This window comes from Gossypium hirsutum, chromosome A06 (genome assembly GCF_007990345.1).
Source record: "Gossypium hirsutum isolate 1008001.06 chromosome A06, Gossypium_hirsutum_v2.1, whole genome shotgun sequence".
Taxonomy (NCBI): domain Eukaryota; kingdom Viridiplantae; phylum Streptophyta; class Magnoliopsida; order Malvales; family Malvaceae; genus Gossypium; species Gossypium hirsutum.
This window is the reverse complement of record NC_053429.1, coordinates 121,117,670-121,145,666: the sequence shown is the minus strand read 5'-3', so window position 1 is coordinate 121,145,666 and position 27,997 is coordinate 121,117,670. Positions and strand designations below refer to the sequence as shown.

Sequence of the window (27,997 nt, the reverse complement as noted above, 5' to 3'; positions counted from 1 at the left end):
ATGTCCATCCATGGGGAAATGAAGCAAAATGCTACAAATCAAATCATGGTAGCATCGTCACTAACCAATTAGAGTTAGGTTGGTTAGCTACATATTGTCCAAGGTTTCAGGATTAGGAAAAATCTTAAAATCTAAGAATTGGTCTCGTCACCAATCTCTAGATCCGAGAGTACAATTATGCGTAGAGAAGGTTATAACACCCCTATGACGCCTATCTAAAAATAGTCCTATATGATTTGATAATTTAAAACTAACCAATTTAAAATCTCAAATAAAAATCCTAAATGAAACCATAAGTGCAACTAAATGAAAAAGAAAAAGCAATCTTAAAATCTAATTTAAAATAGAACCCTAAAAACCAATTAATATATAATTTCTAAAATCTAATTTAAAATACCTAATAAAAATTTGTTGGAGATCGACCCGATTAAGCAACGAACAAATATAAAATAGCAGAAGAAATTGAGAAATTGAACACACAAATTTAACGTGAAAAAACCCCTTCAAAGAGGATAAAAAATCACGGGTAAAGATAATTTTACTATAATGACAAAAGAACAAAGAGTACAAAAGGTGGAGATAAAAACTAAACCCTGAAAACCCGAAAACAAAAAACCCGAAAAACGTAAACACAAAATTCTATAAATGTGTTATGAGTTCTAATCTCTAATGGGTGTTTTTCTTCTAATATTATAAAAAAGCCTATTTATAGGCTAAATTTATAGGTCAAATACTAATAAAATAATCTAGACTAATCAGAGTTTAATTGAAACAAATAGACATAATTTAACTAGAAGATTATTTTTCAAATTTAATTGAAAGAGGAGTCATACTCAACAAATCTCCACCTTGACTCATATTTCCACAACGTCATCTTTGCCAAAGCCCGCCAGGGACCTATCTTGAACTATGCAGGGAATTAATTGAGTCGAATCTGTGTTTAGAAACTGGAAGACTTCTAGCCTTTGAGTTGTACACTGCCAAATCAATACTAACCCGAGTTTGCTTTTCACGAACACAGTGCACTAACTTTTCAAAACCTATATCCAAAAGAGAACATCTCTTCAACCAAATGGTCATACATTTTCCCCTCATTTGACTAAGTTGTCTCCACTCCAAACGAGTTGACTTCGACTTCATAACAGACGGGGGATGTCCAATTTCACCAGTCACTATAGAACCTTCCAGAATATAAATACTACCAGTCCTTTTACCTTTTAACGAAACGAGAGCTCCACGAGATACCTTAATGTTGCTCGACTCAATATTGATTTTGCATTCTTTTGAGTCTAAAGTACTCAAGGAGATGAGATTCTTTCATAAATCAGGTATATACCTGACATCTGAGAGTGTTCTAATCTTCTCATCGTGCATCTTAATTTTAACAGTACCAATACCAATTACCTTACTAAATAAATCGTTTCCTATACATACAACTCCACCTTCAACTAAACTGTATGTGGAAAACCATTCTCTATTAGGACACATGTGGAAAGAACATCCTAAATCTAAGATACACTCAGACGTAAGCTTGGAGTTATCGCTCGTTGACACTAAAAAAAATCATCACAACTTTCATCAGCCAAATTAGCACCAGCTACATCTTCCTCGTTACTCTCAGCAGCTCTTTTATTTCGCAGTGTATAACAATATGCTTTGACGTGACCTAACTTTTTACGATAGCTACACCTTTTGTCTTGCTTCTTTGATGCTAGCAAAATGAAAGCTTGCTTATTTTCCTTACTATCTGAACCAAACTTAATGTCGAGTTTCTCTACTCAACAAATGACCCTACACATCTTCGAACGAGAGTTTGTCTCTACTATAAATTAGGGTCTCCCCGAAAGACTTGTATGAAGGTGGTAAAGAGCACAATAATAGCATAGCCTAATCTTCATCCTCAATCCGAACCTTAATGTTCTTTAAATCATTTAAAAGAGTAATAAATTGAATGATGTAATCTCTAAGAAGCTCACCTTCATTCATGCGAAACATAAATAAACGTTGTTTCAACACTAGACGATTAGTTAGAGACTTAGTAGCATAAAGAGTTTTTAACATTTTCCATAATGCAGATGAAGTCTTCTCCATCAATACTTCCTGCAATACCATATTCGCAAGGCACAACTGGATTGCATACAAGGCCTTTTCATCAAGCTATTCCCATTCTGTTTGATTTAGATTCTCAGACTTTTTCCCGATAACAACATTTTTCAGGCCAGTTTGAACTAGAATTGCTATCATCCGAACTTGCCACAAATTGAAATTTGTGACACCATCGAACTTCTCAATTTCAAACCTTGTTACTATCATCTCTGAATGGGTTGATCTACAAAAATTGAACTAGCTCTGATACTGCTTGTTGGGGATCAACTGATTAAGCAACGAATAAGTAAAAAATAGCGAAAGAAATTGAGCAATTGAACACATAAATTTCACGTGGACAAACCCCTCCAAAGAGGATAAAAATCACTAACAAAAATAAATTTACTATAATGGAAAAAGAACGAAAAGTACAAAAGATTGAGATAAAAAATAAACCATAAAAACCCAAAACCAAAGAACCCTCAAAACGTAAATACAAAATTCTCTAAATGTGTTATGAGTTCTAATCTATAATGGATGTTTTTTCTAAGTTTGTAAAATAACCTATTTATAGGCTAAATTCATAGGTCAAATAATAATAAAATAATCTAGACTAATCAGAGTTTAATTGAAACAAATAAACAAAGCTTAACTGGAAGATTTTTTTTCAAATTTAACTGAAATAGGAGTCATATTCAACAAAATCTTAAATGAAAATATTACAATTTAAATTAAGTACAAAATTCCTAATATTCTAATTGAAAATCTCAATTCAAAAAATTCTAATCAAATCATACAATTTAACAATATATATATAAACCAACAATATAAATTAGAAAACCTAACTTAAAACTCTAAATTAAGATCTTAGAAGCAATCTAATTTCTAATATACACTACAAGAAAATAGACTTTTAGCGGCATTTTTTTTAGCCTTTAGCGGCATTTTTAAGCGCCACTAAAACTATTTGCGGCGTTTTTATTAGCGCCGCAAAAAACACCGCATAAGAAACATCGCAAAAATTTGCGGCATTTGTGGGAAAAGCACCGCTAAAAGTCATAACCTTTAGCGACACTTTTCTTACAAACGCCGCTATAAAATAGACCTTTAGCCGCGCTTTTCCCACCGTTAAAGAACATAACCTTTAAAAAAAATTTTAATTACATAATTATTATTTCTATGATAAATATTATATTATGTTTAATTTTGAAAATTTGAACTTTAAACTATATACTTTTAAGGATAAAAAAATATTAATTAAATTAAATTTTCTATTAAAATTTAAACTTCAAAACTAAATACAAAAATTAATGAATTTGAAACAAGAACATTGATCAAGTTAAAAAAAAAAGACAATGAAGAAATTAAGGGTCAAACATTAGCTCCAATAATTGTTCAAAATATAAGACAGCTACATTCAGATAGAAACTAAATAACAACTAAAGCATCCAATGGAACATAATTTCACTCTTCATCACTAAATGTTTCCTCATAAACATGGCTTCATCCAAAACAAAACCTTATACCATTACAATTTGCCTTTTAAGCAGAAGCTGCTGCAACCTTCTTTCTTGGTGTTACTTCAGTACCTATACATCACCCCCAATCAAAAATAAGAACATTTTGAAAGAAAAAAAAACCTAAAATTTCTTACAAGAACAGAATTACGCAATGGAACTAAAATCAGAAAGCAATGAGCCTAAGGACATTAGCATTTTCCTACCTTCCTTGAAACCTGTCTTGAACTTGCAAGGAACATGGCGAAGATACCTCTATACACCGGTGATGGAGATGTTAGCCTCATCTAATTGAAACCAACAGCTAGAAACAGAAATAATCACACAAGTTAAAAAACCCAAAATAAGTACTCAAACACTTCAATTTGCAACATTTAAGCACTTCAATTTACAGCATTTAAACACTTGAATTTGCAGCATTCAAACACTTCAATTTGCAGCACTTTAACACTTCAATTTACAGCACTTTAACATCTCAATTAACAATATTTATACACCTCAATTACAGTGATAAAACATCTCAATGTCCAGCAACTAAACACTTCAATTTGCAGTACTTAAGCACTTCAATTTGCAACATTTAAACACTTCAATTTACAGCATTCAAACAGTTCAATTTGCAGCACTTTAACACTTCAATTTACAGCATTTAAGCACTTCAATTTGCAGCACTTTAACATCTCAATTAACAACATTTATACACCTCAATTACAGGGATAAAACATCTCAATGTCCAGCAACTAAACACTTCAATTTGCAGTACTTAAACACTTCAATTTGCAACATTTAAGCATTTCAATTTACAGCATTTAAACACTTCAATTTACAACATTCAAACAGTTCAATTTGCAGCACTTTAACACTTCAATTTACAGCATTTAAGCACTTCAATTTGCAGCACTTTAACATCTCAATTAACAACATTTATACACCTCAATTACAACGATAAAACATCTCAATGTCCAGCAACTAAACACTTCAATTTGCAGTACTTAAACAATTCAATTTGCAACATTTAAACACTTCAATTTACAGCATTTAAACACTTCAATTTACAGCAGTCAAACACTTCAATTTCCAGCACTTTAACACCTCAATTAACAACATTTATACACCTCAATTATAGCGATAAAACATCTCAATGTCCAGCAACTAAACACTTCAATTTGCAGTACTTAAACACTTCAATTTGCAACATTTAAGCACTTCAATTTACAGCATTTAAACATTTAATTTTACAGCATTCAAACACTTCAATTTGCAGCAGTTTAACACTTCAATTTACAGCATTAAAACACTTCAATTTGCAGCACTTTAACACCTCAATTAACAACATTTATACACCTCAATTACAACGATAAAACATCTCAATGTCCAGCAACTAAACACTTCAATTTGCAGTACTTAAACACTTCAATTTGCAACATTTAAGCACTTCAATTTACAGCATTTAAACACTTCAATTTACAGCATTCAAACACTTCAATTTGCAGCAGTTTAACACTTCAATTTACAGCATTAAAACACTTCAATTTGCAGCACTTTAACATTTCAATTAACAACATTTATACACCTCAATTACAGCGATAAAACATCTCAATTTCCAGCAATTAAACACTTCAATTTACAGTACTTAAACACTTCAATTTGCAACATTTACCACTAATATATAATTTTAGGATTCATTAACCAAGAAAATGAAGGAAAAATATTCTTACTGCCATGGAATATCGCCTGCAATCAGCCATTCTCCTTTGTCCTGGTAGGTGAGAATATAATCATCTTCATCACATTTCTTGTCTGTTCATGACATGAAAAAAAAAAAAGCAAGCTGAATATTGAGATTTTTGGTATTCTTTTATCTTTTGAGGAATTTATGTATATAATCAATGACTTTACCTTTGGCAAACATGGTGATCAAGGAGTGATTTAAAATATAAATCATGAAAATCTTTTACACTAAGGAAAATAATGTTTTAGTATATATATTGTTGGAGTGATTTAAACCTTTTTGGATCTTATGCGTTTAAAGACAGAATCAAGTTGTTGCTCCAAATTTTGAAGCTCTCTAAGACTCAAATTCTAGATATCTTCTCCTTCGTAATGCCTAGAAATATAATTATTTATTTATTAAAAGAGAAAGATGCATGCCTTGAATGTATCTGAAATTTGAAGCCATTGGGGGGTACCCCAGGTTTCTTTGTAAAGTCTGTATTCTAGCTTTAAGTTTTGCTTGTTCCCAGGTCCAGTTTCCCTGTAAAAGAACATATTGAAATCATCCCAAGTCAACAAGTAGAACATATTTGGTGTAATAACTATTATGATGTTGATGTAACAATTTAAGTCAATAATAAAAAATCATTCAAAAAATATATAAGTTCTTAAAATTTCAAGTAATAAATAAATATTCAACTTTATTTCAATTTAGATATCCCGTTGAAGTTGATTTTTAATGTAGTTTTTTAAATTATAAAATGAAGTTCAATTTTCTGAAAAATATTCAAAAATTTATTAAAAATTTGTGAAAGATTTTAAGATTATAAAAATAACTCAACATCTTTATCACTCTTAAGATCTTGTATAACATTTAAGCACTTCAATTTACAGCATTTAAACACTTCATTTTGCAGTACTTTAACATCTCAATTAACAACATTTATACAACTCAATTATAGCGATAAAACATCTCAATTTCCAGCAACTAAACACTTCAATTTGCAGTACTTAAACACTTCAATTTACAACATTTAAACGCTTCAATTTATAGCATTTAAACACTTCAATTTGCAGCATTTAAACAACAACAGCCATCAATTAAATAAGAGGAACTTTAAACATTTAATAGTCATTTCCATCATAATCGACAGCAAATTATCCACCATTTAATTAGATTAGTTTCAGCATTAATTCGGTAATGAGCAACAATATACAGCAACATTCAATCCACCATACAAAGATATTTCAAACATCAATTTACTCACTTCCAGACCTCATTAATAGCAGCAATTTAACTGATTTCTTCTATACAGTTCTTTCAACCCGAAACAACAAGATTAAACCACCAAGGATTGATCTTACCTAAACCTGATAAACCATGTTATTAGGATGTTGAAATTTGAAAATCAAGATCATTGCTAGTGCTAATTAATAAAAAAAAACAAAACATCTAAACGTTGCAAGACAATAAGTCAGGAAAAATAGGGCATGCTTTCAATACTTAAAGGCTAGCTCAAAATGTTCCTAAGTTGCCAAAAGGACTACTAGAGCACTGAAATTTAGTAGGGACTTGAGACAGCTAGAGTTCCTTTCTTTCTACCTTTTTCATTTTATTTTGTCCTCCATATAAATTAATTAGAGCTATAATTTCTCTTGCAAAAAAAAAAAGAAAAAAATACCAGCTGCTATCATGAACATTTAAATACTTGTGCACATAACGAGATGAGTTATTTCAAGGAACAATCAGTATAAAAAATTAAGGAGTTGTTTCAAGGAACAAAATAATAGATACAGAGCATGTTCTGGGTAAAAAATTAACTTTGAAACAAATTACAACACAAAACTAACAACAGTTTTAAGCTCAAACTTATACATTTATTCAATTATATAATTAAAACAACAATCTTATATAAAAATAATAATATAATATTTAATAAATATTCATAAAAAATTAATAAAATATGTAATTACATATTAAATTAAATGAAATAAGCCGACACTTGGAAGTGTAGAACATAGAGATATAAATATAAATCTCAAGGATTTCAAACCTCAAAAACAGGCTCTAATTGGTTCATTGGAGTTCTTTTAACAATTTCACGTTGTTGTTTTACTCCATGTGTCCGCATGACATATGATGGTAAAAACAAATAAGCACCTTGGTCATACCTGCCAAAGTATCACAAAGTTCATCAGGGAATAAACTGTACAAAGATAGGACCTTGAGTACATACCCTGTCCAGTTTTGTGGAGGCACTAACATCAGCATATAAGGAATAACCATGTGCTTAGCCTGCTTGCACAAGCGATATTAGTATATCCATATCCACAATACTTACGACCTCGTCCTTAGATATGCCATCTTTCTCATACATTCTGTGAACAATGTTCATAATATCTTCCTTAGTAGGCTGCCTGTATCACAGATGATGTGTTAGATAATAATGGAATAGCTTGATTTCTTTCTTTGAGCCACCACAAGACCATTTGATTGTATTGTATCAACAAAGCACCACAAGGGAAGTAAAAAAGAGTAGAGCTTTAGTATCATGTACCAGTAGAACTTTTCCATCCTTCCATCACGGATCAAGGGAGCATAAATGGTTGAAAAATCATTCCCCGTGACAATGATAGGGACTCTATTTGTTATATCTGATTCTCGCCAATCTTGTCCGATACTAACTCTGGTTGGATTATCTGACAAATTCATTAAGGTACCAACAACAATCTGATTGTTGACCGTCATTTGAGTATTACCTAGATAAGATGTGAAAAATATATAAAGTTCAAGATAACGAATCAGTATATAAGTAACTTTTTAAAACTTATTAAACAAGAGGAAATTTATGAAAATTAAAGCATAATTGGTACAGTTCAAGGTTTTCTGTTCCAGTAAAACATAAGCTCACCAAATCTACCAAGACCAGCATCAATGTCATTGATCATCAGACAACTCATCTTGCCCTGCATTAGTTCAGAAAATTCAAACAAACATGGAATTAAGAACAAGTGCAGAAAGTCATTAACAATGATGTGGAACATACATCAGCATACTGAGTATCTGTAAATATTTATACTGAAAGCTCCGGATATTATTATGGTCATAATTGTTCTATTTTCATGCTAATATGTTTGCCATGGTTCTGACTTTCAAAGGCAAGGGAACGACTTTAGCCTTTCTGTTCCAATCTCTGTCAGGCACTGATGAACTTAAAATCGGAGATGGAAATAGAAACTCTGAGGATAAAGCTTCACAGGATTATTCACAGGATTTTGAGGAGTTCAAGCATTTGCGAAGGCTTTGAGTCAAAGTGGCAAAAATGCTCTCTAACTATCTCTTCTTGTACTCGGATTTTTCTCAACTCTCTTCTGCTCTTTTACACCATTACCATGGTTGAATATTTTATCTTATCATTGTAAAAGGACCGCTATATACTTGAAGTAGACGTTGGAGGAGGAGGAATAATCCGTTCGTTGACACATTGAATATCAGTATATCATCTAGATATCCATCCTCAAACTCTCTTTTTATTCATTGATTATCACAACACATTACATACACTCAAAACATTTTCAAACCCCAGTTCATACCCAGATCAAGGAAAACCATAAACAGATCTAAAAACATTCAATCTATAAACACAACCAATCAGATCAAACAAAAATCTCAATACAGAAACAATTTTTTTTTCTCAATCCCATATTATATAAGCTAACAAACATTACTCTTAACACCATAAATAGATCCAATCAGCAGGTTATTAGTAAATAATGAACACTATTAACAGCAAAAATAATGAAGAAAAATACCTGCACTTGTTAACGAAAATAGCAAGGCCACTAATTCTAAACCCATCGCAGCAAACGAGAATAAGTTCCTTAAACCCTAAAAACGTTCTCCAACACATTCTCCAGAACCTGGTCTGGGTACGTCGACTGGAACTTCGGGTGACCCGAGTCAGATCCCGTGGCGTTACAGTTCGGCGCCTTGTTGGAAACGAACTCAAGATCCGACGGTGGAGATTGCTGCCTCTCGTCGTCCTCAGACATTTGCTCCGTCCTGTTGTCTCACACGACAAACAACAAAAGGAAGACAAATGAAAGCCTAGAATTAAAAGAAACCCTTACAAATCGAGAGAAAATGAGTAGCTATGGTAGGTAAATTCAGTGCAGTAAAATGAAAAGGAAAATGAAGTGTGATTGGTGTAGGTGTATTGACTTGGTGTTGTTGGAAATGGGAAATTTGGGGGCAAATTTTCAGAGTAAAAGGGGAAAATTGGGGATTTAGGGCGCGCGACTAAATTTTCCAGGAGAATGAGGAGTAATGAGTGGGTAACCAAAAATTATTGGTTTTTTGCGGTGTTTTCACTAAAAACGCCACTATAGCTAAACTTTTTACGGCGTTTTTTCCAAAAACGCCACTATTACTTAATTTTAATTTTTTTTTAATTTTGAACATATTTTTTTCTATTTATTTCTTTAAAAATTTTTGTGCTGAGTTTATCATTTTTTAGAATTTTTTTAAAATTTTGAATATTGAACTTTTTAATTGAAATATGGACTAAAATATTAAATATTAAATTTTTAAATTTTTTATTTTTAAATTTTTAAATTTTTATTTTTAAATTAAATGAAAACTTCTAATTAAATAGTTTAGTTATCAAAATGTAACTTTTTATAATTAAGTAACTAAAATGAAATTAACTTTCCCATAGCTAAGTGAATGGTGCAGTTAATTTATATTGTTTATAAAGTCGGTTTTAGATATGATCAAAATAAAATCGAATTCAAAATAACAATAAGACCTTATTTAATTTGTTATAGTTTGGTCCTATCCAAAATAGATAATTACCTATCCCTATCAATCTGTTACTTTTTTATTTATTTTTCAATAAATAATTTGTTATAATTTTAAAATATTAAAATTAATATTATCTCTTTTATAATTATATAAGAGATTATTTAATATATAAATTAAAAAACACTAATTAATCTAAACATTAAATCCTTAATTATAGTTTCGAAACCCTAAATCATAAAACATAAACCATCAACCTTAAAAGAATAAAAAAAACACTCTATAAAACAAGTTGGAACTAAAACAACACTTATTTAAAAAAACAAAAACAAAAAAAGAGTTGCAACTTTTCAATAAGAAGATTGGTTTACAAATAAAGGAAAATTCACTGTTTTATAAAAAGAAAATGAGTTACAATTAAAAAACGTGAAGACACAAATGAGTGCAGAGGACTTTCGTTCGTATAAATAAATATATATTTTAATTAATCAGTATAGATAAATATTAAAATAGTATAAACAAAAAACTATTAATAAAATTTAAAGGTAAACTTATCATTTAAAACGTTTTCCACAAAATATCCCTTCAATCCATTAAACAATATAACACCTTATTAATATATAAAAAATATTTTTTTATCAAAATCAAGATATCTATTATCGATAACAATAATTAATTATAGGGTTTAAGATTTAATTATTGAATATGATTCACTTGAGATTAACATACTATATACCCATGGCCGTTAGACCTTAAACCATAAAACCTTAAATATTAAACCCTAAACCCAAAAATAAATTTAATCAATATTAAGTATTGCTTCCATAATTTATTATGAACATAAGCTTTTACATTAATATCTATGTATATACACATCAACATCCATATGATATTTTTTGGGGTTTAGGGTTTTAGAGGTTATAGTTTAGTGTTTAGGGTTTTTAGGTTTTAGGGGTTTAGTGTTTTACGGGTTATAAATCAGTGTTTATGATATTTTTAGGGTTTAAGGTTTTAGGAGTTATATGACTTTTAGCGGCGTTTTATCGAAAGCGACGCTAATGCTCTGGTTTTAGCGGCATTTGACCGAAAGCGCCGCTAATGCTCTAGTTTTTAGCGGCGTTTTACCGAAAGCGCGCTATTGCTTTATTTTTTAGCGACGTTTGTGTTTTACAATTTTTGCGGTGTTTTTTGATAAAACGCAGCTAAAAACGCCGCTAAAGCCCTATTTTCCTGTAGTGATAAAATGTTAATTTGAAATTCTAAAATAAGATTTTAAAATCTAACCTAAAAAAAGAAGAAGCTTAAAATGATTTTAAAATCTAAACTAAATAAAAAAGAATTTAACTAAATGGAATCTAAATAAAAACCTAAAGATTGTAATTTGTCCGATCCAAAATAGTAGAAATAGCTCGAGAAATCTCTATTTTCTCTATGATAAAGACAAATCAAATAGAAAGAAAGTGAAGAAATAAGAGCAAATCAACAGAAGAAAAAATGTGGGAGCGGTTTGGTCAACAAAGTAGTCAATGACTCAGAATGGATTGAGTATGATGGCTTGACTTAGACAAAGAAAGGCAAAGCATGGGAAATAGATGGCAAAGCTAGAAACAAGACCAAAAGAGCAGAGAAAAAAAATAAAAATAAAAATAAAAATAAAAAGAATGGAACCTAAGCTCTTGATACCGTGTTATAAACTTAAGAAAAGACAGTGGAATAAATTTCTGTATGTATTGCTTGTAGAAGTGCTAGGTATTTATACTAGTACCTAGGAATGATACATGGAAACTAACTGCACAAAAAATCCTAAATTATAGCATAAAATCATACTAGAATCATATTTATAGGCTAGAATCAAATTTACATGCTATACCTAAATTATATTCTAGAATCATGTTAGAATCATATTTATACAAATTTACATTAACAGGTTTTAACCATATTATTTTAAGGTTAACATATTATGCATGTTTAAGAACATTTTTAAAGTCATTTTAATTAGCAAAATTCTTTAAACTAAAAGTAGAGAGACTAAATTTTAAATATGCAAAATTTACAAAGACCTAAAGCATATTTTTAACAAAAAAATTGTCGATTAAGAATCAAAGCTATCATAATCTAGAATGGATGCATGAACTTCGGGTCTATTTGTTTACATGTAAAAGATTTTACGGAAAATGTTTTTTGCATTTTCCTGTGTTTGTTTCACAGAAAATAGTTTGGTCAATGGAAAATAACTTACAGGTTAAGGTAAAATAAGTCATTTTTCCTGTAAAATGACTTACTCTCTTGAAAAACGTAAGTTATTTTTCGGAAAAGAGCTCATCTATGGATAATTTTATTTTTATATAATAATTAACTTAAATCAAGCTTAATATTATTATATTGATAATAAATTTTATTTTTATTTTTAAAAATATTTAAAATATTATAATTTTTAATATTATTAAACATACATATTTAATTATTTATATTTAGTCATATAATAAATTATTAATATAATAAATATAATTTATTATTTTAATAAATTATTTAATATTTCAATTTTATTTTAAAAATAAAAATTTTAAATAATATTATTCACATATTACTAAAAATATTCAATATTAATATTTAATAATAAATATTTATTACAATTATAAATATATTAATAATAAATTTTTTGTAGTATAAAGGTTAAAACATGTCATAAGTCTATGTACACTTCACATATTTGTAATTTAGTCTTTATACTTTTATTTTCAAGAATTTAGTCCCTTTACTTTTCAAATTTGAAAATCAAGTCCAATTGTTGACATCCTTAATTTTTTTTGTCAATTTTGTTGATGTCACATTTTTAAATAAAAATACTCACTTAGTAGTTATGTAATTAAAAAATGACGTTATAATGAATCTGAATTTAACATAATCTTTTTAATATATACAAAAAAAGAGTAAAATATAAAATTATAATGAATCTGAATTTAACATAATCTTTTTAATATATACAAAAAAAGAGTAAAATATAAAATTATAGATAAAAATAAATTCAATTAAATAAAAAAGAAGAAGAAAATCTCCAATGTATAATGAAAAACAACTTTTATGAAATATTTATAAGAAATCTACCAAGTAACAGAAAATATTTTATACAGATTCATTTAAACACCAGAAAATATTAACTTTTCCAAAAAAATAATTATTTTCCAGAAATTATTTTTCAAAAGTTATATTCTGTGAAACAAACGGAGCAAGCTCAGAAATTTTAACTTTTTTTTTTATATTGCCTGGAACTATCTTTCATGATTAAATCTATTATTAGATTCTTTTCGAAATTAATTTTGGAAATCAAAGTTTAATTTGAAGTTAAAAAAACTATAACTTCACAAGAAATGTCAGTGCTATTGAGATGGATGAATTTCCACGACAAGTAAAAACTTTAACAACTATGATTCAACATACTTCACACTTGCCCACATGTCGGGTGATCTTTCATTATCTTATTTGGATTATGGGTGTTTTTGTTGAAACACCATCAAACCCATAAGAGAGGCCTAGAATCCAGTCTAAAGTTGCTGAATGGGTCAAATTTTTTATGGGTTTCTTTTACATGCTACAAAATATTAATGATAATTGAGAGAAACTGAACGTTTTGAGAGAAGTTTTCGAAATTTCAATTGTTAACTAATTAGTCAGATTTTTAATAATAATAGGTATTGTCTTTGGATCATATTGAGGTTTTATCTTTTGTTTTTGTCTAAAGCCATTACTAACTCAAGTGGTATCATATCCTTTATGTAATGTTCTATATGTCATAGTCAAGTGTTTAAGTCCCACTTAAAAATAGAGATGCTCACATTCTTTTGAAAAATGATTGTATATTCAGAAATTATCCATTATCTCAAGACGCTCTCTCTATAAGTTGTATATGTCTCTTAGTGATAAAATCTTAACACGACGAAAAGACAACAACCATCATTATATACTTCAAAATTTTCTCTAAAAGAAATCGGTCTGTTTAACAATAACGATACAAATCCGGGCCCTAATTAAAGAGATTATAGGTTCATTTTTAAAGCTAAAGCAGATAAGAACACCCGCATATCTTACGAATGAGGACGTATCCGCGTGTGCATGTGTTGGTGCTATAGATGCGCACACACACACCTAATCGACATACTAGGATTAGGCAGAGCCATGAAAAGCACTGTTTTCTCTTTTTACTGTGATTATTTTATTGAGTGGTTATTATTATCATTATTGAAAATGAGACCTTTAGACTATTTAAATGGAACAATCACCCCAAGCCAAGTTGAAAGTGTTGAGAGTTGGCACAAACTTGTTGGGTTAAGTTAGGTAGAATATTATAAGGGTGTTTAATATTATATATAGACGAAGTTAGGAGATGGTAGGGTTACGGTCTCCTTAAAATGACAAATTTTTATTTAATTTTTTATAGTTTATAAAATTTTAAATTAGTAACGGTAAAATTATACTTTGGCTCTCAAAAATAAAAAAAATTTGATTTAATTTCTTTAAAATTTATAAAAATATAAACTATTAAAATGGTGAAATTATATTTTTATTATAATAAAAATATATAATCTAATTCTCCCAGCCCAAATTTTTTTTTGATTTCGCCCCTATATATATATTCATATATGATAGACTAATATATTTATATTTATATGATATTTATGTTATTTTTTTATTCAATATTTAAAATTATTCATAATTTCTTTCTAAATCGTAAATAAGAAGATAAATGTGTTTTAATGTTCTTGAAACATTTCGTATCATATTTTAATTACTTCTTTATTTATATTTTCATATTATATTCAAAATTTAACATATACATCCATTGATCAGAGATAAATAGAAAAAAAAGTAAAGAAATAGAGAATTTATTTGAGTTATAAATTATAAATTTTCATTGTCTATAATATGAAAAAGTACTTATACATAGACCCGAACTCGACTCCACCAAGTGGTGGCTATTTTTTATATACAAAAAGCTATCACTTGCATCCTTTTATCTCATTTCTATTATATTGATAGAACATCTCATAGAAGCAATATAATAAGATAAAGATACAAGCAGAAGCCAACTCAATTTCTTCGTTTAGAAAGCAAACAAGTCATGGGGCTGGTAGTCATATGCTGTGTTTCGTATTTTCATATGCATTCAAAGAGAAATTTTAAAATTATATAAATTTTCATTTAATGTAGTTATAGATATAATTTGTTTTTTATTCTGATTATATAGAAAAATAATATAAACATTTTTTTAAAATTATTTGTATATATAATAAATAATATAATCAAATTAAAACTAAAATTTTATATGAATAATTGTATTAATTTTATGATCAACTGTTTTTTTTTTGAGAAAATTACAAATTCACACAAATATATAAAATATGTAAGTGGGATTATGAAAATGACATTTCTCATTCACAAATCATAGCCATACAAATACAAATGCCCACTTACTTTTTAGATGGGTCATTGCTCATTACCAACCCCCCTTTTTCAAGTTTAATAAATAAAAAACAGAGGCATATGATTGTATCTTCTTTACATACAAAAACACAAGCATACAAACAAAAGAAAAATACAAAGAAACTTAAAAGGGTTGTTGGGTTTCTCCTTTTTTTTTTTTTGTTTAACTTAAGCTCATAATCATGGAATCATGACTCTTGATCTTAATCTCATCACTTTGATTTGAAAGGAATGGCTCTGATCACAACAACGTGGTAGAGTGCTGCTAGTGCTGCACCAATGAATGGTCCCACCCAGAAAATCCACTGCAACCGAAACCACACCAAACGAAATAAGGAATTAATTTCTAAAAAAGAGTGAAATGGCGAGAAATTTTGAGAGGGGCTTACATGGTCATCCCAGCCCTTGTCCTTGTTGAAGATGATGGCTGCACCAAGACTACGAGCCGGGTTAATACCAGTTCCAGTGATTGGGATGGTGGCTAAGTGTACCAAGAACACTGCGAACCCAATTGGCAATGGTGCCAGAATCTAGGCATACAAAAATAAATTCTTCCGTTAGTAACAACATACATAACTTCATCCATAATTAGATTTTATTATGAAGTATGGGATGCTTACAGGGACATGAGAGTCTCGGGCGCTGCGCTTGGCGTCAGTGGCTGAGAAGACAGTGTAAACAAGAACAAAGGTGCCGACAATTTCAGCACCAAGGCCATCACCTTTTGTGTAGCCATGAGCCACCGAGTTAGCTCCGCCGCCCAACATACCGTACTGAGTCTTCCCCATGAAACCTTTCACCACACCCGCCCCGCATATGGCGCCCAAACACTGCATCACCATGTAGAAAATTGCCCTCGTCAACGACAGCTTCCTCGCCAAGAACAGTCCAAAAGTCACTGCCGGGTTGATATGGCCACCTATCCACCACCACCGTACAGATGCCATTTTTATTAGTTTTCTTCATACAGTTTTTATCTTTGAAAAGAACCCAAAGAGGAAAAAGAATTGCATATTCATTCTGGTTTTCTCGAGAAACAAACAACGGGTGAGGAAAGAAGGTTTACCTGAAATGCCAGCAGTGCAGTAAACAAGAGCAAAGATCATACCACCAAAAGCCCAAGCAATTCCTTGAATCCCAACAGTTGGGCACTTAGTTTTTTCCTTAACAACTCCCATAACAGTCAAAATAGTGATATACAAGAAAAGGAAAGTCGCCACAAACTCGGCAATCCCAGCCCTATAAAAAGACCATGAGGTTAACTCGCCAGGCTCGAAAAATGGAGCCGGTGGTGGTTCAGTGTAGTCTTTCCCGTCATCTTGACTCTGAGCCGCGGTCCCAATTGGTTGCCTCTCTGTGAACTTGTTGGCTCCCAATCTAACATCCTCTTCTTTGCCCTCCATTTCCCTTCTTCGTTGCTTCCTTTTTTTAGTATCAAAAATTCCAAAAGGACAATAAACGTAAACTAAAGAGAAAGAAAACTCTGGTTCTTTCTTTTAGAATTAGCGGGGGTCTTCTTTGGGACTTGTAATGGTGATTTTCATAGGCTAAGTTTGCTGAGAAAATGGTGAGAGTGTCGGCAGGGGTTAAAAGTATATAATAATAATACTGAATCACTTTTCTTTTGTGTTATTAATTGGATAAATTATAAAAATATTCATTTCAGATTATATTTTATCTATTTATATTTTAAATATTATATTTTAGTAATTTAGCAGTCTAAATAAAATTTAAATTTGTATTATTTAAATGCCAAACGAAAGCTTCAACTATTATTTAAAAACAAATTTTGATACATAATTTGAAAACTTAAAAGGTACTTTTGAAAGTATAAAAATCATCTTATTTGCAACATATTTCAACAAGGTCAAATTTTAATTATTGCGATCGCATCATCTAATACATGACATATAATAAGTATTTGAAAGTATTAATTGTTTTTTTTTAACATTCAAAAGATTAAATCGATGAATGATTAAAAACATTTAAAAATTAAAATGAGAAAAACAATATATCTTAAGGAGTAAATAATACATCAAACCTTTATTTATAAAACCCAAATTTAAGAATTTATATGGAATAAATTTTTGAGGGTGGATATGAATTTAAAACGACTTCTCACCATCGATGTTATTGTAGATAGAATTATAGATGCAAAAATCATGGGATTGTGTCGACTATAAACGATATCTTATAGATAAGCTAATGTAGGATATGAGGAACAATGAACGTTTCTTATAAAATCAAATTAGTTTTATTATTAATTTTTTAAACATTAATTTTATTATACTATACGTTCTTATCATAGTTATATAATGTTTATAATAATTTATATTTCTTCTTTAATTTTTAAATAAAAAAATAACGAATTTCAGTACACTTAAATTTATATTTTTTTATATTAATATTAATATTAATCGAATAAAATTAGATGTACAATTAAATTAATTTTATTGAGTGGTTAGTAAATATGAATTCTTGAAAAAACAAATTATTATTTCGAGAAGGATGGATATCGATTGGAATATTTTTTTTGCGATAAACGACAACGGGATGTCATAATCTGGCTCAATTTTGGCCACAAATTTGTGGGCTGTGACCATCTATCAGGCACCGCCCACTGCCACTTTTGTCAAGTGTGAGATTGAAGGGGGGGAGAGTGGAAATTGATATAATGATGTCTTTTTTCTGTGTTTTTTTCCAATGGTAAAAAATGAAATTTTCTAATAAGATATCGTGACATAATTAACTTAAGAAAACAACTTTTTTTTGTGATAGTATATAATTTAGTGTATTGATATAAGTATTATTATTAATAAAAAAATATAAATTTAAGTACGTTAAAACATATTATTTTTTCACATATAAATTAGAAAGATGGTATATATAGTTCTATATATTATAAAAAATTTAATATAATCAAAATTTATAATAAAATTATTTAAAAAAAAGAAAATTTTAATCAGAATTGTTTGTCCCACGTGATCAATTTTTTCGGCTATGTTAGAAATTATAATTGATAATCTCTATCACAAATTTTTGCACATGGGGCGGCGAAATGTAACACCTAAGCCTCTTATAATTTTATATTATAACGAATTTTGAGTTTAATTTAATAATTATTTTTAAAATGTGATTTTTTTTAGGTTTATAAATAGAATATATATAACCACAATACAAATATAAATATGTGTTCAAATAATTATAATATATAATTAAATTAATATACAATATAAGGAATGAAGAAATAAGAAGAACTGGATAAAATATGAAATAATTCCAATAAAATCTATCCATGAGGACTTCAATTTAGGTACTAAAAAAATTTAAAAATTATACCTAATATTTAAAATTTAACATTTATAATTTTTAAAAGTTCATAATTTTTAATACTCAAATAATAATACATTCTGTAAGAAATAAATTAAAATTTAGTAGAAATAATAAAAGTTTGGGTAAGTTATACTAGAAGTTACCCTAAAATAGGGTAGTTATTATTTTGGTTACTTTATTTTTTTGTTAATTTAGTCACTTTAATTAAAATTTTTTTTCGAATTGGTCACTATCATTTAGACCTAATCATGGGTTGGCCCACCTGACCCACCTAAAATGTGGGAGGGTTTGGGCAAAAATATAGGCCCAAAAAATGGGCTTTGACAAGAAAATAAGATCTGTTTAAAAAACGGGCCAAGCCTCGAGTAAAACATTTTTTGCTCGGCCCGGCCCAAATTCACTAAAGGACAAAAAAAAATTAGTCTTTTTTTTTAAATGTTATTTTCTTGTTGTTTTCTCTCTATTTTACTATTATTTTACTATTATGTTGCTACTATTTTGTTGTTATAGTTTGAATATTGTATAAAACTTATTTTATTGTTAATTTTTTTTATTATTTTAGAGGCATTTGCTTGTTAAGTTGCATTTATCTTAGTGTTATTTAAGTCTATATATTTTTTAAAATTTATTTTCAATTTGTTGGGAAATATTTATTTTGATGTTTTTAGTATTTTTGATGTATTATAAATATTTAAAAATTATATAAAAATAATATAAAAATTAATGTGGGCCGGGCCGGGACCGAATTTTAGCATTTTTATCCGAGTCAAGCTTGAACAAAATTTTAAGCCCATTTTTTGGGTCGGCCCAAGCTTAGTAAATGGGCCTGAATTTTTAGTTGAGCTCGGCCCATGAGCACCTCTACTATCATTAAAAATCCTGTTAATTTACTAATGGATTGTCGACGTGACATTTTTTTACTTTTGACTAAAGCTAATGCATCTCTATAATTAGTCTAAAACACTTATTTATTTATTTGCAACAAATAAGTTTCAATAGTGACATCATCAACATTTGAATCCTTTTTTAAGAAGGAATCCAACGATGGATACAACAAATTATGACCCCACCTTTTCTAATGAGCCCACCGGCCTCCCTATTTCCATTGACGATCACAACAGCGTTGTCTCAAACAAACAAAAAATTGGAAGTAAAAGAGAAAAATTTTACTTGAAGTAACAATAAAGACAAAATCATGGTCGTCAATGGCAGTAGGGAGACCATTGGGCTCATCATAAAAAGTGGGTTCATGGTCCGTTGTTGTCGTCATTAGATTCTCTCTTCTTAAAGAGTAATCAAATGTTGATGATGCCACCCTTAAAACTTTCATGTTACAAATAAACTCCAAAAATGTGTTTTGGACTAATTATAAAGAGGTCAGCTTTAGTCAAAAGCAAAAAAAAAGCCACGTCAGCAATCCGTTAGTAAATTAACAAATTTTTTAATAACAATAACCAACTCGAGCAATTTTTATAATTAGAGTGACTACATTGAAAAAAAAATTAGAATGACCAAACTAGGAACAACACTATTTTAGGATAACCTAGTTACCTTAAAAACTAATGAATCAAAAATTTCAAACTCTTTGATATATTCAAGGAATATTTCAACTATATCCTTATTATTAGTTGAAAAAGATTAATATTTTATCTATTATATTACATTTTTGTCAATTACATTTCGTCCAAAATGTTACTTCTATAATAATTTTACTATTCTTTTTAACATTTGATCAAATTTGCCCTTAAATCATAACAAATAATATGTTTTTTTTTTAACTTTTTAATGTGACTTTGATCAAAAGAGAAACCCTAGATATTTATTGCTGATCCCCAATTTTAGTTTATTTATTTAAGGAATGAGATGTGTAAGTAATTTATTAGAGAAATGAAGAACCAAATTCTATAAGGATAATTTAGTAAAAATCTGATTTTACATTTCATCAAAATTAAATAAAAAAATTATATTCTAATTAATTAAATCAAATAAAATAATATAACATAACCGATAATATACTAATTAATCACATAAATTTATTAATTAACTCTATTCTTTGTATTAGCTCTTGTGAAAATAAAACTTACAATAGATCTTTATATAGATCACAAGTCTCATTTTCCTTATTTTCTTAAGTAAGTCTCCTCTTGTGAAAAAAACCAGCATTTTTTTTAGTAATTTAGTCGGTGATAACAATTTCTTCCACTAAATAATTAATTAAGTCATTTAATGTGCAGTTATTTATTTATTTTTATATAATTTATAATCTCAAATTTTAAATATAAAAAATATATTTAAACATGCTCAAATCCAATTTTTTTATATATCAATAAAATTAAAATTCAATAAAAAATATATAATTATTTATTTTCTCCGTTTCAGTTAGGTTAAATTCATATATCATAGTTTTATGTGTAAAAAAAAATCATTATGATCCCTTAATTAATTTTATTAAGTATTTATATTTCTTTAAAATATAAGCCATTCTTAGTTATATACATTGTGTAAGACCCAAATTTTGCTCGGGGCCCAATAAAATCACAGCCCAAATACTAAAACTCAACTAAAACCCAAAATACCCCAAGCCCAAATACAATCTAAAATAAAAAATAAAAAAATAAAAAAATGAAGAAAAAGAAAAAGAAAATAACCTAACCTCTTCACCCTGTGTGTCGCCCTAAGCGCCGCCCTAATCCTCTTTTGTCTATCACTTGTAAAAAGAAAAGATAGTAAATAAAAAAAATGTTGTAACAAGGCTATAAAAGCCATCATAAAACCAAATGTAAAGGAAAAGAAGGGATAAAAAAAACATTGTATTTTCACATAGAGATAAAAAATCCAAAGCAAAAAAAGGTTGATTTTAATTTCTTGTATTCCCTTTGTTCATTTTTCATTATTTTATTTTATATATATATACATAATTTAGTTGAATTACTTATTTGAATTCCCTTACAAACATGTTTATATTTTTCCCTTTAAATCTATTTATGTATACTATTTATTCCCCAATTTTAAATTATACTTTGTTTATTTCAAACACTTGCCTATATTACTATTTTTTTATATACAATGTTTATATTAAGTTTTATGCTTTACGTATCTTGTTAATTGTTGGTAAGTAAATCTTATTTCAAATTATTTTGTATAATTATTGATTTATATTATATAGTATGTCATTCTTATATTCTTTTGTATATTCTTACATGGTTGCATTTATATAATTCATCTATGTTACAACTTGTTAATATGTACATTATTCGTTTTAAAATTTTATATAGGTACACATTACTATTGCTATGCACATAATATATATTATATACATATATACATTTTTTGAATCTTGGTTTTTAAATTATTTTGCATAACACTAACTTTAAATTTTCTCTTATAATACTTATTTTGAAGCTCATTTATATGTTAAACTTTATATACTTTATGTATTATTTATTTTTATTTTTTATTTATTTTACGATCTATTGTAAATTTTTTGCATGTATTATCTGTTTATGTATATATATATAATTTAGCTACTTTTAAATTGTTCATTCCAAGTTTATTTGTTTTAATATTTTTTATTACTTTTTAAAATATTTTTCTTAAAATAGATTTTTATTTAACCATTAGTTAGAAACGTTAAATAGTGTATGTGGTAAGATTATTATCATTGGGCATGTTTCAATTTTCGTGTTTGTACTTTTCAAAAATTGTATAATATATTATTGATTTATGTTTTCCATATTTGTTACTTTGTTTTGCATCCCCATGTATTATATTATGATTGAGATTGCCAACCTATTTGCTTGAAATCAACCTATTTGCCTGAAATTATTCATTTCATTTTCTTTGCTTCAAATGAATCGAATAAATACGTTGCAAGTTTGTTTTCATAATCACTCCCTTTTAAAAAAATAAAAAAATAAAATTTCAAAGCGAGGTAATATTTCGTGTTTGGTAGTTCGAGAAATTGTGCCCTAACGTGTTGGGTTTCGATTTTCTATTTGACCAAATAAATATTCTCTCGAGATTTCGTCCATTTTTTTTCAAATTAAAAATAAGACAATATTTCGAATTTAGGAAATTCAAGAAAATAGTACCCTAACTTACTAGGTTTCAATTTTTCTTGTTTAACCTAAATAATTAAATATCCTTTTGAAATTTCAAAAGCATGAGTTTTGGAAATTATAAAATGATCTTGTATCGAGGATTTGAAATGTTGTGTCCTATCGTGCTGGGTTGCGCTTTTTCATTTGTTCAAAACAATCGAAGATCTCTTTAGAATTTCACTCACGTTTTCTAAAAACTCTTTAAAATGAAAGAAATATTCGATGTTTGGCAATTCGGGGAATAGTGCCCTATCGTGTTGGGTTGCAATCTCCCGTTTGTTCAAAATAATCGAATGTCTCTTCGGAATTTCACTCATATCTTCCAAGGTGAGGCAATGGCCAATATTTGGAAATTCGAGGAATCGTGCCCTATTGAGCTGGGTATCGATTTTTCGTTGGACCAAATTGTTGGGCATCCTTTTGTTATTTTCGAATTATAAATTTTCGAACGTCGAAACAAGAAGATTTTTGGCAAAGGACTCGGGTTATTCAAATGTTATTAACAAGAACCACATTTCAAAAACATTTTTAATTTTAGACAAAAGGACAGTATTTAATTGATTTTGTATCAATTTTGGGCGTAATGAGGGTGCTAATCCTTCCTCATACGTAACCGACTCCCGAGCCTATTTTCTTATATTTTCGTAGACCAAAATCATTGTTTTAGTAAACCAAAATGTTTTATTAAAACAACCCAAATTTCTAGGTGATCCGATCACACCTAAACAAGAAAAAATTAGTAGCGACTCTATTTTCACTTTCCAAAAAGTCGATCCATCATTTTTAAATCGAAAAAAAACCGAAAAAAATGGTTTCAGACACATTGATTTTATATGAACCAATGATTATATGAGAAAGTGCACAAAAAATTGCAGAAAATCTTTTTGTCATCTAAGGCATTTCTTTTTGGAAGATAATGATAGACTTAAGGAATTTGATAATATTTAATTTAAACCAGCTAGCTATATATATATATATTTATATATATTATGCAATGGACAGGTAGATGGATAACATAAAATAATGGCATTCAGAATCTTTTAGCTTTATCATTTTGTGCTGGCAATGGCTTTAGGTTAGATTTTAGGGACATCATCATACATCATATAATTTGAAATATGATCTGTATATGTATACATGCAATTTTGGCCCACTTTAAATATATATATAATATGGAAAAAATAACTTATAATATAAAAAATACATGAAATATATGTGAAAGAACTTAATTGAGCAAATTTGGGGTTAAGAAGTTATAGCAATGGGGCCTGTGTGAACATGTTTTTGGAGGTCTGCATTTGGGTTGTCATTATTTAAAGTAATCACGGTGGGGGGACTCCCTTGGATTTGCATGGAATTGGAACATGGGGAGCTCAAAAAAAGTTAGTGGTCACTTTAAGTTGAAGCTCAAAGTGTCTCATTTGTAATTTTAATTTCTTGTGTTTGTCCAAAACTAGGGATTCAAATTCTTAATTTCCAAACTACTCAATTTCTATTCAATAGGAATTTTTTTATCCAAATAAAAATTAAATTTTAGATTTAAAATTAAATAAAAGAAATTTAATATTATTATTTTATAATTTAATCAAATAGAGTTGTTCATGGGTTGGGCCACCAAAAAAAGTAGAATAATTTGGGCAAAAATATAGGCTCGAAAAATGAGTTTGAGCAAAGACAATAAGATTCGTTTAGAAAACAGGCCGAACCTCGAGTAAGATTTTTTTGGCCCAGACTCGACTTGAATTTGTAAAAGAAACTGCTTCCCATTGTTTTGTTATCATTTCACTATTATATTTCTACTATTTTGTTGTTATTGTTTGGATTTAGTAGAACTTGTTTTATTGTTAATTTTAATACTATTTTTGAGACATTTGCTTATTAAGTTCCACATATCTTAGTGCTATTAAAATATAAAAATTTTATTTGTTGGGAAACATTTATTTTAATATGTTTAGTGTATTTGATGTATTATATTTTTAAATTTTTAAATTTTTTTTATACAAAAAATAAAATAAAAAATTTAATACAATTAGGTTAGACCCGAATTTTAGCATTTTTATCAGGGCTGGACTTGAACAAAAATTTAAACCCTTTTTTCAAGTCTAACCAACCCCGAACGTATCAATCAAGCCTAAAATTTTATTAAAAAAAACTTTACCATAAACAACTCTAAACTCGAATTACAAAAAAGAACCATATTTAAAATTACATGTTGAACTTACCACCACCTGATCTATTTCCAAGAAACAATCTTTTTTTTTTAAAAATTATTTTGATGCATCTAATATAAAACAAGTGTTTTCGCCAACAGTGTTCCATAAAAATTTTGCATTTTTAAGGGTGAAGTAATTTTTTTTTATGGTTCTAAATTGAATTATAATTTTTATCACGGTCGAAATGTAAATTTATTATTTTAAAATTTTCAATTATTAAATTAAATTTTTATTATTTTTAAAGAAAATTAAAATATAATTTTATTTTTATTAATTTTAAATTTTAAAAATTTTAAAAATATAAATAAAAATTTTTCTATTTTAAGAAGTTCGAGAATTTGCTTGAAAAAGGTTTTTTTCCACTAATCGTTTCTCACTTGCCATAAGAAATCAGCATATAATCCTAATGCCTCCTCGTCTTGAGGTTCAACTTCAATAGCATGTTTGTAGCACTCTTCTGCCCTGCATATATATTATATACATCAAACAAAGTAATTAGTACCATAGCGATAAATAGATCATTTTAGTTCTACTATGTACCGATAGTGATGTAAAAACTCTAATTTCTTACTATGTCTCATGCATTTTGGTTTGTGAGTATGGCTTATGGGGATTTAGGATCCAAAAACACTTCAGACAATTAAACATATCTACTTTTATGAATCTGGGTTGCTATCTTATTCCAATTTGAGAGTGAGTTCCAATCCAATTATACTTAATTTCTTTTTTTTTTCGCATAATTTTGAAGTACAATTAGATTAGTCATAGATGAAATGTTTGGAAACTTGCTATTTATTTTCTTGAAAACTGTTATGTTATCTGAATCAATAGAAGTTAAGATGGTGGTCTAGAATGAAAGAAGATGGTGTACTGGTAAAAAAAATAAAAAAAAGAAGAAGCAGAAGCTAACCTGTCGACTTTTATTATACCAGGTCAATTATGTAACAGTTATAATTTTTTTTTCTTATGACGTGACTTCTCCCATGCAACATGACAACAGACCAAAAGTTGATATTTGCTCTCAAAGATTTACCCTTGGGTTCAAACCTAGACATTTTCTATAAGATAGTCTTTTTTCTAACATATTACCAATTGAGTCCTTACTTCCTTCGAGTAAGAATTTAAAGGTAATGTGTGTATAAATAAGAGTAAACGCAATAATCTCGAATTCGTATATTGATTAATATAAATGAAAGATAGCCATATAAAGGCAGAAATTTTACTTGTTATAGTCCTTGACAACAAGGTGAAGAAATTGAACATAATTTTCAAGCAAAAGATAATTATTAGGATCCTCAGTCACACGCATTTGGTAAGCAAGATCCGTTCTGAAATGAACTTCGTAGTTATCTGATTGCTCCACAAGCAATGGAGAAACCAATTGTTGCCTTATTTGATAGTTAAGAGCTTTATGAATCGGTTTCCCTCCCATCCTCGAAGCCTCTTCGACCATTGATTCCTATACCCTAACGTCGCCATTGGCCTTAAGACATTGAACTTCTTGTTCTTCCTTTAAAACTAACATGGTTTCGTAACAACATTTTGAGTGAATACTTGTCGTTGGATTGCATCAAAAGAAGCTTTTTCCACCATTGATTGAACCGAAAAGTTAGACAAAAAAAGCATAACGTAAACCATGAGTGTCGGCGTTTTGGACAACACTTGTTGGAACAGCCATACAAAGGTTAATGTCATGTCTTGTTGGATTTTAGACATGACAGCCATCAAATCTTTGGAGTGAAGATCATCCCTAATCATCATCGCACAGTTTTGGATCTCTCTGATGATCAAAACTAATGAAGAAATGGCATTTTTTAATTGAGGAATAAGCAAATTCACTTGTGTTATCAATGAAACTATCCAATTTTTGCCCTTATTTTCTCTTTATGAAACTCAGCGAATGTGGGATCCCCACATTGTTTTCTTTTTGTTCGATGCTGAATCTTTGAATCTCATCTCTTTCGGGACTGATTCCAAGCGTTGTTGGATGACGAACTCGACCTTTGATGTTAGAAGATGCTTTAAAAGATTCAATTAAATGCTCTTGTGAACACTCTTTTAATGGGGGAAGACATTGAAGCTTGAGCAACAATGAACCCTCAACTTTCTTGAGCTAAAATGTAATGAACAATGAAAGTAACCATAGGCCAAACATTGGCCGCACTTAACTTGATTGGCAGATCTTACAGATGAGATTAAAGAGGGTGATTTTTGTGGGTTTTGAATATTGACTTCTGCAAATTCTCTGTTGGTGTAAACTTTAGTTCCATAGCTTAATTTGCTCTCAATCTATTAAAGGAAACAAACCCTATTAAAGAAATGAAAGAAAAATTCATTAAAACTCAAAAATCCTATTCATAGGGTAATTGTTAAAGTTAGTTCCCATACAACACATGCAGCAACAAAGGTGGATATGCAGCTCATGCAGATAGGGAGTTAATCACAAAGCATAAGTTATCCGGTTAAAATATGAGTTAACCAGATAAAGAACCATACTACTGTTTCAGTTTCTATGGTTTAGTTTGTTTAGTCCATATTTTGTGTTCTAGTTCATTTCGAACTTAGTTTAGTTTATGTTTGATGTAATTTGATGGTGATAGATCTGATCACCAGCTTTGTTTATGTTTGCAAGCAAAAACACCTAGTTCCAATGTAATAAGTGGAGTTAGGTAGTGTTTAGGTGATGAATTTGTTGATCTTTTGACCAGCCAATGACTGGTATATGTAATGGTTTTGAGCCAAAGTTTCTTTTGAATG

General features: G+C 28.8%; 2 protein-coding genes across 3 annotated transcripts; both read right to left on the bottom strand.

Moving 5' to 3' along the window:
• Positions 1-3,449: 3,449 nt before the first annotated feature.
• Positions 3,450-9,724, bottom strand: LOC107962049 (DNA-directed RNA polymerase 2, chloroplastic/mitochondrial). Of its 2 annotated transcripts, none has more exons than XM_041116054.1 (9): positions 9,129-9,724; positions 8,228-8,282; positions 7,874-8,075; positions 7,553-7,733; positions 7,370-7,487; positions 5,754-5,856; positions 5,321-5,402; positions 3,809-3,906; positions 3,450-3,674 (listed from the first exon to the last, which is right to left on the bottom strand). In XM_041116054.1, exons 4-8 carry the CDS (start codon positions 7,600-7,602, stop codon positions 3,858-3,860), a joined length of 402 nt encoding a protein of 133 aa, XP_040971988.1. In that variant the 5' UTR covers positions 7,603-7,733; positions 7,874-8,075; positions 8,228-8,282; positions 9,129-9,724; the 3' UTR covers positions 3,450-3,674; positions 3,809-3,857. The 2 variants fall into 2 exon arrangements, with proteins under 2 accessions (XP_040971988.1, XP_040971989.1); XM_041116055.1 differs by having other exon boundaries at positions 7,580-7,733.
• Positions 9,725-15,742: 6,018 nt separating this feature from the next.
• On the bottom strand, positions 15,743-16,997 carry LOC107962050 (probable aquaporin PIP-type 7a). The gene is made up of 4 exons (NM_001327719.1): positions 16,661-16,997; positions 16,215-16,513; positions 15,984-16,124; positions 15,743-15,899 (listed from the first exon to the last, which is right to left on the bottom strand). Exons 1-4 carry the CDS (start codon positions 16,995-16,997, stop codon positions 15,807-15,809), a joined length of 870 nt encoding a protein of 289 aa, NP_001314648.1. The 3' UTR covers positions 15,743-15,806.
• Positions 16,998-27,997: the final 11,000 nt, after the last annotated feature.